Source organism: Dryobates pubescens, chromosome Z, assembly GCF_014839835.1.
Source record: "Dryobates pubescens isolate bDryPub1 chromosome Z, bDryPub1.pri, whole genome shotgun sequence".
Classification (NCBI taxonomy): Eukaryota; Metazoa; Chordata; class Aves; order Piciformes; family Picidae; genus Dryobates; species Dryobates pubescens.
The window spans coordinates 93,208,692-93,227,565 of NC_071657.1; the positions used below are offsets into that span (position 1 = coordinate 93,208,692).

Here is an 18,874-nt window from a genome sequence, read left to right on the forward strand (position 1 = left end):
CATTGCATCATTGTATCTGTGGATGTGGATTCAGGTTTATTTTTTAATTGCAGGAGGGTAAAAAATCCAAAATCAGCTGTAACATCTAAAGTTTGATGGGTTTTTCTTGTGTTTTCTGACATTAATTGTGTTTCTTAGAAATGCAAGATCTTAGGCTGGTTCTAATTTAAGAAAAAAAAAAAGAATAAATTTGTTTTGCTTATATTTGTGCATGTGAAATCTGTTGACACAGTTTAAATGAGAAATATATTAATTTGTGGATTTATTTTTATACACACAGCGATCATTGGATTATACAATCCAGACATAAATGAATCACAACCATGAAGAAACTATGAAGAAAATCAGTGCAGTGAATCTTGACAAACTTTTAGATAACTTCTCAGAGATAGAAAAGGTAAGTGAAGAAGGGAAAAGATGTTGAATCTATAAAAATTTTGTGTCACTACTTTTAATAATTCTTTTTTTACATTATTAGTACGGGTTGTAAGTCTAAATTATTGGAAAGTCCTGGCTATACCTCAGAGTGATACAAGTGACTTCTGTGGAATCTGAGAAGCCTTTGTTTCTATGCCACAATTGTAATGGTGAAGAGACCAATTTTTGGCTTCTCAGGTAAAGCATGGAAGTGTCTGTTTCTATCAGAAGAGAATCTATTAAATGGCAGCAGTACTACACAGCTTTGATGGCCCTACCCTTTCAGAAACTACTCCTTTTTTTAAGAAAAAAATGTCATTGCCATAACAGGCATATATGTTCATACATTCCACATGCATTGAGCTCTCTTTATTTTATAAATGTCAGTTCTTAAAAGATTCATCCACCGAGGAAAATCAATCCTGTATGTCTTGATAGACCCATATTGGCCAACTCTGGTGATTTCTGGTGGTTTCCTGATCAGTAAATCCATACTAAGGGTATTGTAAAAGGGGCACCTGCAATAAATTTATAATTTCTCATGGGAAAAAAACAAACATATTATACAGATTCATTTTCACACCCCTTCCTCATGTTGGTGCTCAGTGAGGGTGTTGACAGCCTCATATGCAAAGCAAGGGAAAGAACCTTACTAAGGATTGATCCAGATTATGGACTACAGAACCAGTTAATAAGTAGTGATGTCATCATTCTTAGTTCTGAAGGGTAAACACAATAGCACAAGCTCTCAAGTCTAGCATCATTCTCTGTAATGGCAAACAATATAGATTTGAGGCTGCAGTGTTCTGAATTTTTTTAATGATATACTAATTTACAATTCAAGACTGAAAAGACTTAAAAGCTAAATTTATTGGTTTTCAAATTTTCTAGAAAATATCAGAAATTAATGGGGGAAATAACCTACTGGTGCTTGAGCTGGAAAAATGTAACAGATTGTTAACAATAAGCCAGTCAAAGGAGGAATCAATAAGAGAAGGTAAGGCTTTTTTTAAAAAAATATTACATCAATTTTCCTACATTCAGGATGTTCTGAGAAGTATTTCCACTGTTTACATAAAATTAAACACCAAGAATCTGAGTACTGTATGAAAAACAACAATACTTAATCATACATCATATAATGAAATCCATTTCATCTGCATAAACCAAGTAACTTGAATCCACAAACACAGCTTGAGAACTGCATTAAACTAACTATATTTTATTTTTTATTGTCCATCTGCTTCAAGAGATTTTTGAATGCATGCACTACTTTTGAAACAAAACCTTTTTTTTTTTCTTTTTTTCCTCTTCATCTCTTGTATTTTTAAATTGTCTTTCCCTAGGGAACAATGTGTTAGCAAGGGAAAGAAGGAGAGGATCAGATGAGTTTCGTACATCTGATGACGATCTTGTATCCACATGTTTGCCTTTCCCATCCATACACGCTTCTTGAGCTACTAGTGAACTGTCACAGTTCACAGAATCATAGAATCAATAAGGTTGGAAAAGACCTCAAAGATCGTCAAGTCCAACCTGTCACCCAAGCCCTCAGGACTACTAAACCATGGCACTAAGTGCCACGTCCACTCCCTTCTTAAACACCTCCAGGGACATTGACACAGGACTCATGGTGTGGCCCAACCAGTGCTGAGTACAGGGGCAGAATGACCACCCTGCTGCTGCTGGCCACACTATTCCTGATACAGGCCAGGATGCCACTGGCCTTCTTGGCCACCTGGGCACACTGCTGACTCATGGTCAGCCTACTATCAACCAGGACCCCCAGGTCCCTCTCTGCCTGGCTGCTCTCCAGCCACTCTGACCCCAGCCTGTAACACTGCATGGGGTTGTTGTGGCCAGTGTGTTAAATCTCATGCCCTTGGACTCTGCCCACCTGTCCAGCCTGTCAAGGTCCCTCTGCAGAGCTCTTCTACCCTCTAAGAGATCAACACCTGCCCTCAGCTTGGTGTCATCTGCAAACTTACTGATGATGGACTCAATCCCCTCATCCAGATCACCAATAAAGATATTGAAGAGGATGGGGCCCAGTACTGATCCCTGGGGCACACCACTAGTGACTGGCTGCCACCTGGATGTGGCACCATTCACCACCACTCTCTGGGCTCAGCCCTTCAGTCATTCCTAACCCAGTGCAGAGTGCTGCTGTCCAAGCCATGGGCTGACAGCTTGGCCAGGAGTTTGCTGTGGGGGGAGAGTGTCAAAGGCCTTGCTGAAGGCCGGGCAGACTACATACACAGCCTTCCCCATATCCACCAGGTTGGTCACCTGATCATAGAAGGAGATCAGGTTGGTCAAGCAGGACCTGCCCTTCCTAAATCCATACTGACTGGGCCTGATCCCTTGGCCATCCTGTAAGTGCTGTGTGATTGCACCCAAGATGAGCTGTTCTATAATCTTGCTTGGCACTGAGGTCAGGCTGACAGGTCTGGAATTCCCTGGCTCATCCAACTGGCTCTTCTTGTGGATGGGCACAACGTTGGCCAGATTCCAGTATTGTGGGACCTCTCCAGTGAGCCAGGACTGTTGAAAAATGATGGAGAGCAGCCCGGACAGCTCATCTGCCAGCTCTCTCAGCACCCTAGGATGGATCCCATCAGGTCCCATGGATTTCTGGGCATCCAAGTGGCTAAGCAGGCCTCTAACTACTTCTTCCTCAGTTACAGGGCAACTATACTGCTCCCTGACTCCATCATCCAGCTCAGGAGGCCATTTGTCTTGAAGACAACCTATCTTGCTATTAAAAATTGAGACAAAGAAGGTGTTAAGTAATTCTGCCTTTCTCTATCTTTAGTTACAAAATTCCCCTCCGTGTCCACAAGATGTGGAGGTTGTCCTTGCCCCTCCTCTTGCTATTAACATATTTGTAAAAGGATTTTTTGTTGTCCTTCACAGCAGTGGCCAGCTTAAGCTCTAAATGAGATTTGCCTCTCTAATTTTTTTCCTACATGGCCTAGCAACATCCTTAAACATTCCATGGGTAACCTCTCCTTCCTTCCAAAGATGATACACCCCCTTTTTTTCCTTTAATTTGCTCAGAAGCTCATTGCCCATCCAGGCTGGCCGTCTGCCCTGGCAGCTCCTCTTCCAGCACATTGGCACAGCCTGTTCCTGTGCCACCAAGATTTCTTTCATGAAGCATGAAGTAGGTCCAGCCCTCCTGGACCCCTTTGTTTTTAAGGGCTGTCTCCCAAGGTACCTCTGAGTTCGTTCCTCAAGTAACCTGATGTCCGCCCTCCGGAAGTCCAGAGCGGAGGTTTTGTTGCTGCCCCTCTTAGCTTGACTGCATATTGAAAACTCAATGATCTCATGGTCACTGGACCCCAGGCAGCCTCCAACCACCACATCTCCCATCAGCCCTGCTCTCTTGGTAAAAAGAAGGTCAAGCAAAGACTTACCCCTGGTAGGCTCACTCAGCAGCTGTTCTAATGTTTACCTAGTGCATAAATGTCTTTTCAATTTGTGCATAAATTTATTTCCATATATTTTCAAGTGAAATCAAACTTGTACCAGCTGGTACAGGCACGCGTGCTAACCTGCTGTTTCAGGCATTGAATAGGATTTTTCCGCACGTGCCTTTTGATCCAGTTCGGCAAGCGAAGGGTGTTTCTGTGGTGTTTGTGCTCCCTCTACTGTTCTTTTGGAAGCACGGAACTTGCCATAGCTGCACGAAAACAGGGCTTGCTGGAAGAACCGACTAAAGGTCGACAGGATCGAGTGGAAAACGGAATACCTGAGCTGGGATCTTAATTCGTCTTCCTGGCTGCACTATTTGCAATATGGTCTTTAATCACATGATCTACAATTCTCAACAGCGCTCTGGTCTTATAAGATAGAAACTCTTGTTTGGCATCTGTTGTGGAAACTAAAAGCCACTTAAGAAATGCAGTGGTAGTCTGGAAGTTGAAAGAAAAGTTTCAAGAGTAAGCAACCCCAGTTTTAGTGTCCTCAATCTTCCCAGTCTTTGAATATTTTGTAACTTTACTGATAAGGTTACAAGGAAAACAAGGGATGAAAATAGTATCTAATGAAAGCCAGATCTTATATTATAGACAGTCCATGTGCTGCTCAAATATATAAAATCAATTTTTTAAAATAAATTATTTAATACAAATACATAAAATCATAACAAGTTGCATGTATATACATACATAAATATAACTGTTTTGTTTAAACAGAACTAATGGGGATATAGCAGCAGCATCTCAATCGCTCTAAGTTTGCGTTGAGCAACAAGATGAATGTTAATGTTCACTAAAAGGAGGGTTAGAAACAGCAATGAGTGGACAGTGTTTCTTAAAAGGAATCTTGGCAAGAATGCTATCAGGAAAGTAAGACGGTTTCATTAACTACATCAAGTTGCTAGAATGCTGATAAGGAAAATTTCTATTGTTGCCCAGCAAAAAAATAACATCCTTGTTTTCTGGTTATAAACAAAAATGTAACAGCTGAATGGCTGTTTTTAATCTATCATTAAACTGAAAGTTAGGCAGTAATGTAATGATATTCTGAGTTATTTCTATAGTCAGTAAAAATAGAATAGAATAGAATAGAATAGAATAGACCAGGTAGGAAGAGACCTTCGAGATCATCATGTCCAACCTATCAACCAATCCAACCCACCTAATCAACTAAACCATGGCACCAAGCACCCCATCAAGTCTCCTCATGAACACCTCTAATGATGGTGACTCCACCACCTCCCCAGGCAGCCCATTCCAATGGGCAATCACTCTCTCTGTAGAGAACTTCTTCCTAACATCTAGCCTAAACCTCCCCTGGTGCAGCCTGAGACTGTGTCCTCTTGTTCTGATGCTGGCTGCCTGGGAGAAGAGACCAACCTCCACCTGTCTACAGCCTCCCTTCAGGTAGTTGTAGAGAGCAATAAGGTCTCCCCTGAGTCTCCTCTTCTCCAGGCTAAGCAACCCCAGCTCCCTCAGCCTCTCTTCATAGGGCTTGTGTTCCAAACCCCTCACCAACTTCGTTGCCCTTCTCTGGACACGCTCCAGCAAGTCAACATCCTTCCTAAACTGAGGGGCCCAGAACTGGACACAGGACTCAAGGTGTGGCCTAACCAGTGCAGCGTAAGCCTCAGAGTACCTTTTAATCAAGTTTATTATCAAATATTTGAAAAGTATATAAGCAAAATGTAAAATTTAAATTGAGAATACATTTCTAAACCCACTAGATTTTTCTTTTCTTTTAGAATGTACTACTCTGCAGAATGTGATAAAGGGTCTAACACAAACTATAGAGAACCAGTGTAACGTGAAAGGTAAAAGCAAAAATGTTCTTATATATACTGTACTGTAATTTAGAATGAGCAAGCATTTGAATTTTTTGTTGCTGTTTGTAGTTACTGATTTATTTCTGAGAGAAAACCTCACTGACAGCTAAACAGAATAGGAAAAAAATATCTAATATCAGTCACGCCGATTTTGGTGGTCTATCTGCTTAGTTAATGTCTGTTGCTATTATCCCATATGGAATCCATGTGTAAAAGAAGGTGTACCATAGTGAGGTTTTTTAAATCCATAGTGGGGCTTTGAATTTATTTCCGCATAGCACAGGCAATTTTACAAATAAAGTGAGAATGTATCATTCAGCTGTTGGTCTGCAGTCTGTTAAAGTGTTTATGCATAGCTCTTACCACTTTTTAAAACCTTAGTCCTTAGTGTAATATCATTAAAACGTCGATATTACCCATAAACACTTGACAACTGCTCATTCCTATTTAAAAATAAAATGCATAAATATTTGAAATGTCTTTATTCCTTAGTTTAGCTGTACACTATGCAGTTAATTTTACACCCATTGTTTATTCCAGGCATACTAGAACGAAAATTAATGTGTCTCTAAAAATTGGAAGTATATAACCACTTTCAATACTCAAAGTAACTTCTAATAATTACCCCCCCAAAAAAGAAAAAGAGTCCTCATCTGCATTTTCTAAGTTGTGGGTTTGAGATACTACTTTCTAGTTCTAGGTAGACAAGTACTTAAAAAGTTGCATCTTTCAATTTGAAACTGCTGTAGCCGTGATAATAATGTTTTATTTTCTTAGCCAAAGAACCTTGCATTCTAGATTATCTTGAATGCCTCAGATATCAGAAGGCTAAATACAGTTTGAAGTAGCAATACCAGATAAATATTGTTATACCATATAAATATTGTTACTTTCTTTTCAAAATAATGGAAACTGAGATTATTTAGTTCTGTAAACTATGATTATCATGTCTTTAAAAAAAAAAAAAAGTCTCAAAGTCCATACAGTTCAACAAATTAATTTCCCTATTCTGTTTTCATTCTAATAATAGTGTTAAAAATATACTTTTTAAGTGTGTCATATAGTTTTTTATTTACATAGAGGAAAACTATAGGCTGAAGGATACCATTCACCTCTTGGAAGAGAAACTAAATGCTTGTGAGCAGGTATGCCTCAAATGCTTACTCTTTAGATAGAGGGGTAATATTTCATCTCTAAGTAGAGATTTTCCTTTCAAACCACCACATTCATATATCTTTGTCTTCATGAGTTTCATACCGATACTGTTGTTGCACTTTTCCTGATGTTTATCATATGTGAAAAGGAGAAGAGTTGCTCTCATGGCAATATCACTATGAGAATGTGTTAGAGGAAGTAGGATGTCAAAACTAGTAAGTGCTGAGCAGGCTAGCAGGTAAGTGCTTATAACATAATAGGCCTCTACTTTTCATTTGTGTTCCTGTCCTGGTTGAAGACAGCCCACACTAAGCAGCAAGGCCCACACACAGAGATTGGGAGTGAAAATGAGAGAAATATTCCAAAACCCCTGAGACTGTGATGAAAATAATACTATGTACATCTACACCACGTCCAGCAGCAATTAATATCATAGGTCATTAATATCAACATAGGTCATACATCACTCACTGTCCATTGTCACTCAAAATGAGATGGCCTTGTAGTACACAATGGACTTCTTACTACAGATGCTGGAGCTCCTCCTTGCTCCCGTACAGTCTAGATCAGTCTATGATCAGTCCAAACAATGGGGCTGTGTTTCCAGTGACTCCTTCTACCTTTCCAAGTGAAAGCAACCTGTGGCTTGCATTACAGGATTCAGCTTCCAACACATTCAGCTGTTGGGATCCCCCATCACACCAGGAATATAGATGGGTTCTACCCTTTGCAGTTTGATAGCATGAGAGTACACTGTGTACCTGTACCTACTAAAGCTGTATACTCTTGTAGGTCCAATGTGCCAGGCCATCTGATCCACAGTCCAGTAGATCTGATTTCTCTCTCCTCCACCTGGTTAGAGGCAGGGCCCCTCAAATTATTACTGGAATCACTTATATCTTGTGAAGATGCCTTGGAAGTCCCTTCGGGAGTATCAGAAGTAGTATCAGTTCTGCTCATTTTTGGGTGCTTGTCCACTGGAAAATGCAATAGCATTCTTCTGGGAAGAGTTTCATTGTAATTTACAGACTCACACACCTAAGCCTGAAGTGGGTTTTCTGTCCCACTTCCTCATGTCCTCCCATTTACTATCTCCCTAATTTTCATCTGTGCTACTCATTTTTTAAAAGAAGGTAACACCAGCAGGGCTAGTCACAAGCTGTGTTTGCTTTCTGTGTTACTATTCTTCCAACAGCATTAGGAATCTCAATGCTGTTTTTCTTCACCTATGCCAATACTAGCTATGAGTTAAAATTAAATTATTGTACCAATAGAGCTGTTATCTTGACAGTTACAGAAAGTATTACTTTATTCTCAAAGACATGCTAAACACTTGATTCTATACATTGCATACATGCATGGGCATGGTGGAACTTCCTAGTACTGTTTTGAAGGTACTTGACTATGTCTAGGTATACTGTTACCACCAACTAGTAGCTGTCTTCAAGAATCCCTTTGAGCATTGCTCTAGTGAGTCACTACCTACCTTGCCAGATGGGTCTGACAGAGGCTTTGGAGTAATACTGGCAGTTACAGCAAATTAATTCCTTGATAATTCTGGAGCAGTTGGGGGAACAAACTTAAAATAGACGTGTTCTATCTAGCTCTTCACTTGAGTATCAGTGCCATCAGCATCACTACTGCTGATACTACTGATGTTTCTACTGCTCCCCAGTATGCCATTATGGAATCCTTGGTATGAGCATTGTTAACATTCATACAATAAATATTATTTTGATTATACAATCTTGCAATCAAAAATCGACAAAAGCAAAACTGTAGTCACTTAACTAACTGCAGTGTTGTAATCAGACCCTGGACTAGGAAAAGGACTATTATCTCCCCATTTGCTGGCTCTCCTGAAGTACGATGTCTAATTTTATATTAACTGATATCTGTAATACAATGAAGTCTGCTGCATTTTTCATCTGTGGACTTCAGTCAGATTGTATAAGGATTAAAAGAATGTTTTCAATTTACTAGATTGGGGATAAAGCAAGTACTGAATTAGAGAGTCCTGCAGATTGTCACATGAAAGTTGTGCTTTGCAGAAGGCACAGAAACCTCCAGATCTTTTGAAGCTTTTTATATTCACAGGACTATAAAGATCAGATTGAGAAGCTTGTGACAGAAATTAGAAACAAAGAGGAAGACCACAAATCAGAGATAGCACAGCTGAATTGCGATATAAGAAAAAAGCGTAAGTTCTCTAAAGACTGAATGCTATAGCATTGGCTGAATCATGTTGTAAGTTGTAGGAGCTGTACTGAATCCACTTCATAGTGGAAACATAGCAAAGCTGAAAGTGAACAGTGTTTAACTGAACGTTATCTTTGCTCAGAGAGTAGGCAGTGGCAATGAGGCAGCAGTATAGCAACTCAGGATGATCAAAAATTCTCTAAAAGGTAGAACAGGTACTGGGAACTGGGACCTAAAAATAAAATTTAAAAAAAAAAAATATTTAAAACCCCACAATTTTGTTAAAGTGTTGACTGGAAAATTGCTTTGAACTGTAAGCTGAGCTGCTGTGAGAATGTTCCAACTACACTAAGGAGAGTAGAACATTATTTTCACATAATTAATAATGCTGCAATAAGGAAAAAACTTACCATTTTATTATTATTATTATTACTGGCATAGCTTTGAAAAGTGTAATTCTTTGGTCATCCATATAGCTAGAAAAAAAGCCAAACTCTCTGTACAATGTGATGCTTCTTCTAAAAGGCTGCATCTTACTGGGATGGGACAAAGTGTTTTTCACATAGTTTTTAATGTTTTTTGCTTTAATGGAATTGTTCTGCTGTGAAAAACTAACCTGGCGTTCAAGAAAGTTCTAATATTTGGGAAATGGTGTTATTTTCTATCTAAGCATCTTCTCTAATCACTGTGTTTGGTGTTACTGTATTACAAGTTGAAGTAAAAGAAATGGAGTATAGAATACAGATAGAAAAAAAAGAACTGGAAGTATCAGAACTGACTAGACAGCTGAAACTTCAAAATGAGGAGAAGCAGAATGAAATCATTAAACTGCAGATAGAGGTATGCATTACAAAATTGTTAAAGGTCAGTTTGGCATTGGGTAGATTTAGAAGAGATTGTGCAGGGGAAAGTATTAATTAGTACTTCACATAATATGATGAAATCTAGGAAACTTACAATATTTCCTTTAAAAGATCAGCAGCCTGTTCACACGTCCATAAAAGTGTCTGAGTTAGTTTTGCTCAGAAATCAGTTTCTACCTACTGTACAGGCAGACTGAAGTTTTCTGTGTTCTTGTTGCAAATGAAATTATTTTGAAAACTTGCCAACATTTTTAAGCCCCCCCCCCATAAAATTACACAACATTTTCTGCTTATTTTTATTATTTTGTAATTTCTGAATGTTGGGGAAATGTATGTTTTTATAAACTTCTGAGAGCTTAAAGGCTTCTAATCCTGCAGAGATTTGAGTCACCTATTTCAGCATGTATTTCATGGGTCAGGTTTTAACCCACTCTCATTACAGAAACAAATAAGGAGATAGAATCCTTGAATTGTTTCTATTGGAAAAGATCATCAAATTCAACTGTCAACCTAACACCACTGAGGCCATGAATCCACGTCCCAAAGTGCCATGTCCACACAGTTTTTGAACATGTGCTGGGGTAATGTCTAATCTAAACCTCCCCTGGGTCAGTTTGAGGCCATTTCCTCTTGTCCAACCCTTACCTCACTACAACCTCTGCTCAGGTAGTTGTAGAGAGCAATGAGGTCTCACCTCAGCCTCCTTTTCTCCAGACTAAACAATCCCAGTTCCCTCATCAGCTCCTTGCAAGACTTGCTCTCTAGGCCCTTCACCAGCTTCACTGTTGTTCTCTGGACATGCTTCAGCAACTCAATGTCCTTCATGTAGTGAGGGGACAAAAACTGAACACAGTATTTGAGGTGCAGCCTCACCAGTGCATCACTTCCCTACTCCTGCTGTTCACACTATTCCTGATACAGGCCGGAAAGCTGTTGGCCTTCTTGGCCACCTTGTCACATGCTGGCTCATGTTCAGTCAGCTGTCAAGCAGCACCCCGAGGTCCTTTTCTGCTGGGCAATTTTTCAGCCACTCTGTCCTAACCCTGTAGCATTTGTATGGGGCTGTTGTGACCCAATCACAGGACCTGGCACTTGGCCTTTTCAAACTTCATACAATTGACCTCAGCCCATTGATAGAGCCTGTCCAGATCCCTTTTCAGAGCATTCCTACCTTTCAGGAAATCAACACTCCCACCCACTTTGGTGCTGTCTGCAATCTTACTGAGGGAGCACTCAATCCCCTCATCCAGACCATTGTAATAATGATATTAAATACTTCAGACTTTTCACATACCTGAAAAAGAAACAGGTTTTGAATTATCCTTGGAACAGGAGGGAGGGGTGATAGATTCAGAGGGCTTTTTTCTTCTCCTGTACATATGCAGGGCTGGAGCCTTCACATGTTTTTGTAGCAGTCATCATGTCTGTGTAAATGTATTTGGTTTTTCATAATTGTGCTGTTTGCCTTTTGCAATAATTTTTAGCCATTTTTTGAAGAAATGTAACTCAAATTGCATTTTTTTCTCAATATTATCCTAGGATAAGGTTGTTATTACTACTTTCAGGTACAAATTGAAAACAAAACAAAACAAAACAAAACAGGTTAAAATTATGCTTGTATTATTTAACATAGTTTCTTTTTTTTTTTCCCCCTACTGATTCTTTATTTTCCTCATCCTTTCAGTTCAATGCTAAATTAGCAAGAGTCCACAATAAAGCAACAAAATCATTTTCAGATGCTTCTGCCTTGCCACAAACTATCTATCGAAGGGTATGTGTTTTAATAGCCTGTAGCCTGCACATGCTAAATACTGCTATGGCCTGTTTGGAGTAGTACTTTCCTGGGGTCTCACTGTGTTTGTTCTGCCATGCAACTTTGGGGATGGAGGAGTATAAGGGTATAAGACTTTTATGCCTTAAATGTCCATCTTCCTCTCCCACCAAACTCTTGTCTTTTCCAACCTGGTTAATTCTATTCTACTCTATTCTATTCTATTCTATTCTATTCTATTCTATTCTATTCTATTCTATTCTATTCTTCCTACACAACTAACTGTAAGTTTTTTTGCTCTGAGGTTGATATATGTGGGGTTCAACAGAAGTGAAGATTTTTATCAAAAAAATTGTTAACTTGGGAACTAAAGATAGGACCAACAGAAGTGACAGTGATATAAATTACATGTGTGTCTTATTGTTTTTGTAGGCTTCAGACAAGCCTTGTCACAAAAAGAAAAAAAAAAAAAAAGGATTCTGGAGAAGTCATCTTTGCAATTTTGCAATACAAAATACTGAGAGAAATACTCATCTTTCAGTATCTCTCATTAGTAATAGCATATTCTCTCCATGTGATGTTTAAGAATGAAGCCTTTGCTTGCTTTTTGACAGAAATTGCAGCATCTCCAGGAGGAGAAAAACAAGGAAATTGAAATTCTCCGAAACACCATAAGAGACTTGGAGCAGCGTCTTAATAAGGGTCAAGACCTGCAATTCAAACGGAGGAGACTCTGAGTAAAGGACATGAAGTATTTCAGTAGTACATACAATGAGAAATAGAAACAGTGTGTTTCAAACTGTGCATATAAAAGCAGAAACAAGACATGAAGGAAAAATGAGTATTACTTTATTGAAAACACTCTTGTCAAACATTCCAAAAGCACCATATTCTGTATATATTCAGGGCTACCTTCTTGCCGATCAGCATTCACAATAAAAAGCTTCAGGTTTCGTAGGAGTAGTAATTTTCCTATAAAACCATCATTAATTATGGTGTACGCTGTCAAAGCAATTTTCCTTTCTTGAATATTCCCTTCTTCATCCAGGAACCCTTCGAACATCTGCATTTTTACTTCAGCTCAGTTAATCAAAGGTTAGGAATGCTAAGCTACAGAGAGAGGTTATGCAAGTTTAAGTGGTGTATTGCCTTACCAATCAATACAGATTTATCAGATTGAGCAGTGTTATAAACAAAGCCAAACAATAAACCACCAGGAAATTTCTTCTGCTTCTCCCTCTTTTTGATACTGATTCTGTATAAAGTTGTTAATGCTGATTTACTTCAGGCACAATCTTACTGATGTAGTGGGATTTTACAAGCTACAGTAATAGGCATTAATGGACTCTGATGCTGTATCTCAGTTACAAAAGTTAAGCATATAAATCTCTTCATTTAAAATAAAGCAATTACTGCTTGCATCTTATATTTGAGATAGAAAATTATTTTGACGTGTTGTTTAGGAGTAAGCTTTTCTTGTACACAATTTGTATCCCCAGGTTAGGAAGAAAAAAACAAACAAACAAACAAACAAAAACCCAACAACACTCCATGTTCTTAATAAAAATGATTAAAATATCTCTTTTGGTCATCTTCTATTCTTGATTGCAAAACATCAGACAGAAGCCCCTAGGTCATAGTTTATGCTCCTGTCCTCACAAATGCAAGCAGAATGTTAGAAGACAAACAAAAAAGACAAATTAATCAAGAATGCAGACACCTTCCCAGTGCAACTGAAAAACAAACTATGGGTCAATTAAAATTCTTAAGTTACAAAGCTTTTCACTGATGGAATTTGACAGGTATTGCATTATTCGAAGAGCACTGCTCTAAAAGTCTACTTCTTTGCAACACCTGCACTCTTCAAATCTGTCTGATTTTTAAGTGAGGGCAATAGAATCTCTTAATCTGTTAATTTTTTTTTCCACTCTTTCAATCATACAAATTTAGGTAGTAGGACTCCCTTGCATTTTTAAGCTGCTTAGTGTGTTTTTCAGGCTCAGTTTCTTGCCTTTTCCTGTCACTGTCAGGTGTCACTACCTTCACTTCCTCTTCCTGCTGATGCCTGTCAAGCATCAGCAAGCAGACGTCACTGTCAAGATTCAGTGATGTCCTCAGCTGACAGCTGGCCATGTCACCTGCAAGAATTTGGAAGTGCTCCACGACACTGTCAAGTGACAGAATTTCCTAGCTCTTCAAACAGAAGGTGTCGACAATGACAGCATCAGCTGCTAGAAGCTGCATCTGATGCTGTCTCCCAATTTCAAGTTAACTGATTTTTACAGCTAGTTTTCCCCTTTTTTCATAGCTTTTTATCTTGTGTAATTCCTGTACTTTCTCCTAGAGGAACAGTGTCTGTCTGTTCATGACTACCTGCATGATGGTGTCTGTCACGGCCAAAAACCCTATGATGCCTGTGAGGATGATGTCTTTTAGTTTCAGAAGGAGCCTGATGGTTCTCGTTTTTGGAATGATGACTGCCATTGCGGTGGTGGTGGTGGTGCCTATGTCTGTGCAAGTTGTGGTGATGCGGATGGTGACCAGCTGGGTTGAGTTCTATGTCTTCTAGCTTTTCATCAGCTATTTTAGTGATGTTTTCACATACACCATCAATATCAGGTTCCTGCAAAATAGAAGCTTGCATTAAATACAAGGCATCATATTTAATTAAACAAGTTGTAAAATATTAATTACCTTAACCTTTCTGCTACTATTTGTGCTAACAGTTTGTGCGACTTTGCAGAAGAAAGGTAGGAATTTATCAACACCCCCATGTTTTACAACACCACTGATAACTAGATATGGCTCTTAATGTGGACTATTACATTTATAATTCAATTCTAATAAAATGTTGGGGTTTTTTCTTTTCCCTAGGAACCTACATCTGACCTGCCTGAGGCAACACGAAGCTGGAAAACTGTATGATGGGCTCAAAAATTAACCTTCTTATTGAACTTGTGTGACTATGTGTGTACATTTCTTGATAATCCTTAGGGTAGTTCTGATCTTCAGTTACGCATAAAGCAAAGCTAACCTTATACAAAGGCAACTATAATTTGTCACTTCATATTATCACTGTTTTAAAGTAACCCTTGTATATTGTGTAAATGTAAACTAAAAGGGATAGTAACTCAAACTAACTCAGATTTGATTCCCAGTGTTTTTTAACAATTTCTACTTAGATTCATAGACTACCAGGTTGGAAGGGACCACAAGGATCATCTAGTTCAACCTTTCAGGATAAACATATAGCTTAAGTGAGATGGCCCAGCAACCTGATTGTTGTGGAAGTAAGTTCCCATCCCCAGAAACTGGCGTGTAACTAATTCTTACAAGCCATACTGTGACCGTTTGAGGCTGTGCCTTTAAGAAAGGGACAATGCTGGGACACTCTGGCTGGATATTTTGTAAACAAAGATGGATCTAAACGAATTTCATTGGTAGATTGGTAGAATGCAGCTTTAAGTTTTAGTGCACTGGGAATTTTTTTCTCAGTTCCTCTTTGTTCTTCCCCTTCCAGCTTGTCTGCTTCTGGGCATCTAGCCAGAACAACTTTGGATAACAGATAAGCACTAATCCTGCGTGTGCTTGGAGGCCTACTAAGATTTTTCTTCCTTAATAACTGCCTTTTCTCTCTCTAATCCTTTTTGGGGAAAAAGGGAGGTAGGAGGAGAGAGGGGGTGCAAGGGGGAATCCTCCTCTGCCCAGGGAGGGTGGGGGGAGCCTTGTTCCTGTATCTTTGTTTGCTGTATACTTCTGTATATATATTGTAAATACAATATATATATATATTGTGTATATATATATATATACCCTGCATTTTCACATTGCTTGTAAATATAGCATTCCTGTGCTTTTCCGCACTGAGCTAGCTGTGGCTTTTTTATTCCTTCTTAGTGGGGGAGGGAAAGCTGGTCCTTCTCTCAACCCACTACACCATACATAACTCCAGAAACAGAACTGGCCTCCAAGACTGCGTTTAGATTTCTGAAAACTATTTGCATTTCTATCAAGGGCAGGAATCCAGATAATCAGTCTGTTATACGTTGTATCTAATTCACTTTGAAAAACATCTTTAAACTCTGTCAACAGATACATGAAATCTGTGAACTCTAAATCGTGGTTTTTAGGATTAATCACACTGAAAAAAAAATCTTTCCTTTCCTAGTATATATAGAATGAAACAAGGAAATACCGTGTAAGAGCAGTTTCCACACTTGTTTTCACAGTATGCAATCTTAATGGATTCTTCTACATATGGGAAAGACAGGAAGGAATAGGGCAGACCCAGGTGATACACTAGACGGCCGCATCTAAGGAGAGAAAGAACTCTGCAGTTACACAGACATGAACATATACCTACAATTTAATATCTTGTCATACCTTACTGTATTCCTGTCAATCCACTCACACTGTACAGTCCTACAGAGACTGTGTCCAAGGAGCTCACCAGCAAAACCAATACCTTACAAACCTTTGCCTGCTCAGCTGCATTAGGCAGTAGTGTGAAGCATGACTTGTGGCTGACATAACTCTACTGGCAGAAGCCTCTAGTTCGGTGGCATTGAGACTAACAAAGGTACATTGATTACAGATCTAACCTGCTAATGAGAAGGGCTGCTTGCATAGTGGTACAAATTGCCACACTGTTGTTCCATTCTTACAAATGACAATTTCGATTAGAACTTGAGTGGCAGTGTATCTGCACTCCTGACTTAGTGTGTGTGAGGGGATTTTTACGGTGCCTGTTTGCTCTGTATCCATAATTGAGTGTGCTGGTATGCACTTGACTACACAACTGGAAAATTCAAATGCAGAACTTTTACCAAGGGTACATTGTTAAGTACCCCACTCACAATGTCAATACTCAGTCCTCCAGCTCTAGCTACCTATACATGCAGCATATCTAGGACATGAAATGGGCAGAGACTTCACTGCTAATAAAGGTACAACAGGGATAAATATTCCTAGAACTATAATGGAACACAGCCAAACCAGTGCCAAAAAACAAATTCATAGTGTAGGTGTAATCTATGTGTCAACAGCACAGCATGGTTCAGCCTTTCACACACCATGGGTGAGGAGTTACCTTCAGGGTCTCTCCATGGACTACACAGAGCTTTGTTCTATTTGTCATCGGACAGCAACCTTTCATACTTACGCATATTTGCTGCTGTAATGTGTAATCACTTGCTAAATATCATTCCAGTGCTAGTTTCATTCCACAGCCCTAATTCAGCTAATTCATTCAATTTAGCTAATTCTTTCCATATTACTGAAAAACAAAGTAACTTTCTAATTCTTTTTTTGACATGATCATGCTTCAATGTGAACTGAGAATATCCACTCCAGTAACATCATAGTAATTAGGATGGACATGTAGACATGCAGGATTGTTGAATAATTTCTATCACATCAAAACTAAAACATAAAGATTTCAATTAGAGCATTACTACTACTTCTGACAAAGATATGTCTCAGAATTCTATAATCAAAAAGCTCTTTTCTTCCAAAGTTTTAAGTTTCACCTAAGGACCAATCTTTCCAATATGGCTCTATATTCAATAGCTTGGGTCAAAATGTTTTCATGAGAACTCAGATAACTTTTCTTGCTTGGTTCCTATTTGATCTCATTTGGTTTTCATTTTTAGATGCTGGATGTAATGAAGTTGTCTGAAAACAAAACTAGTGTAAGACCATAATTGCACTATCAATCTACACTCAGTTATGCTAATCTAAATCCATAGTAATCATGAAGAGATTTTATCCCTAACTTACTGAAGCAAAAGGGACTTTTCTTCAGTAGCTTCCTTTTTCCAGTAAATGCAAGTGCTTTGTTTAGTGCAACTTAGAAGCTGATTATGAAGTCTTTATTCTGAGTTAATCGGGTTATTTGCAAATCAATGAAAGAATACAGACATTTGCAAAGCATTGCTGTGAACGCATGCAAACATTTTCCTGTGTTCCCCTCTAAAGACAGACCTGTCATAGATGAGAAAGTCATCCTTGTTTCCATTTAAGGTAGTCCAGACATCAGGCTGCTGGTCATCTTGCTGGTAGACAGTAATATATTCTGAAACACTTTCTTTCAGTAGGTGAAATTTTCTTTGTGAATAAGCTCCCTGATGGTTAACAACGACATACGAGATATTGACCAGTCCTTCATTCTCTAACTTCACTCGCAGGTCCTCCAATCTAGTGGAGAATGTAAGGAAGCAAAACCACAGATCATTGGAGAATCGTAACATTAGCGATGTGCAACAAAAGCTAACATGCTTCACCTTGCTTTTATTACAGCGAATGTCATTTTAATGGCAACGATTTAAATGCTATTAAAACATTCTTGCCTTTCACCATGACTATCAACTATACTGTCACCAAACCAGGCTCCACAACACCTAATGTGCTGTGGCCATGTTAGTTAAAGAATGCATACTATAAATACAACAGGAAGATGCAAAGCACCGATGTCCCAGGCCTTGTATGAAAATGTAACACTGATTGTTCCCTTGAATGCTTCATCTATTTTTTGAAAGGTCAGTCTTTACCTTGTCTTCTGGGTTGTTTTTTTGTATCTATCACACTTCTCTGTGGCAAATACCATCTAGAGAAGATGACCTATTAGTCAGGACAAGTCAAGAAATGAAGAATCTGAGTCACTGGCACAGAATGCTCATGCTGAGAGTTAACCTCGTCACTGGGTTACGTGTCAGCTGGGATGATGGCACTCGGGGAATTTCATTGAGTGCACCTGTAGTGAAGCATGTGTATGATCCCCAGATGGCATTTTAAAACATTGACCAGTCATGTTTTAATGAAAACTGGGAAGCAATTTACACTCACCTGGAAGCCTGCAGCAGGCACAAGTATCAGCTAGCTTGGAGGAGAGCCACCACTGTCACTGAGCCTCTAGAGCTCAGCATTGGGTTCTCCTCCCCAATATGCCATTCTGGGGGCTTCTCACAGTTCTGGATCTCTGCCCCTCCTCCTGGAAGGAGACAGAGAGCCAGAACTAGCCCCAGCCCCGCCCACATGGCTGAGCTTTATCTGAAAAGAGAAAACAAACAAAGTAAGATCAATGCCTAAACAAACTTCAGACGGTGAAGTTCCCATAATTAAACAGAGCAGAATATTAGCTGTATTCATAACAAAACAAAACAA

The 18,874-nt window shown here is 39.0% G+C and overlaps 2 protein-coding genes across 3 annotated transcripts; one reads left to right on the plus strand and one right to left on the minus strand.

Annotated features, from left to right (window-relative positions):
* Positions 1-302: 302 nt before the first annotated feature.
* Positions 303-13,230, plus strand: CCDC152 (coiled-coil domain containing 152). The gene is made up of 8 exons (XM_009908654.2): positions 303-397; positions 1,309-1,414; positions 5,645-5,713; positions 6,806-6,870; positions 8,978-9,080; positions 9,792-9,919; positions 11,627-11,713; positions 12,328-13,230. The coding sequence occupies exons 1-8, from the start codon at positions 311-313 to the stop codon at positions 12,448-12,450; spliced, it is 768 nt and encodes a 255-aa protein (XP_009906956.1). The 5' UTR covers positions 303-310; the 3' UTR covers positions 12,451-13,230.
* Positions 13,231-13,265: 35 nt separating this feature from the next.
* SELENOP (selenoprotein P) lies at positions 13,266-18,755 on the minus strand. 2 transcript variants are annotated; one of them, XM_054178892.1, is made up of 4 exons: positions 18,557-18,755; positions 17,696-17,908; positions 15,909-16,026; positions 13,266-14,336 (listed from the first exon to the last, which is right to left on the minus strand). In XM_054178892.1, exons 1-4 carry the CDS (start codon positions 18,745-18,747, stop codon positions 13,695-13,697), a joined length of 1,164 nt encoding a protein of 387 aa, XP_054034867.1. In that variant the 5' UTR covers positions 18,748-18,755; the 3' UTR covers positions 13,266-13,694. The 2 variants fall into 2 exon arrangements, with proteins under 2 accessions (XP_054034867.1, XP_009906945.2); XM_009908643.2 differs by having other exon boundaries at positions 13,713-14,336.
* Between the last annotated feature and the right edge of the window lie 119 nt (positions 18,756-18,874).

What these genes read in the sequence shown, in the direction of transcription:
- CCDC152 (XM_009908654.2), top strand. Translation starts at nt 311, where the DNA reads ATGAATCACAACCATGAAGAAACTATGAAGAAAATCAGTGCAGTGAAT. An exon ending in AACTAAATGCTTGTGAGCAG is followed by an intron (nt 6,871 to 8,977) that starts GTATGCCTCAAA and finishes TTATATTCACAG; the next exon opens with GACTATAAAGATCAGATTGA. An exon ending in TTGCGATATAAGAAAAAAGC is followed by an intron (nt 9,081 to 9,791) that starts GTAAGTTCTCTA and finishes CTGTATTACAAG; the next exon opens with TTGAAGTAAAAGAAATGGAG.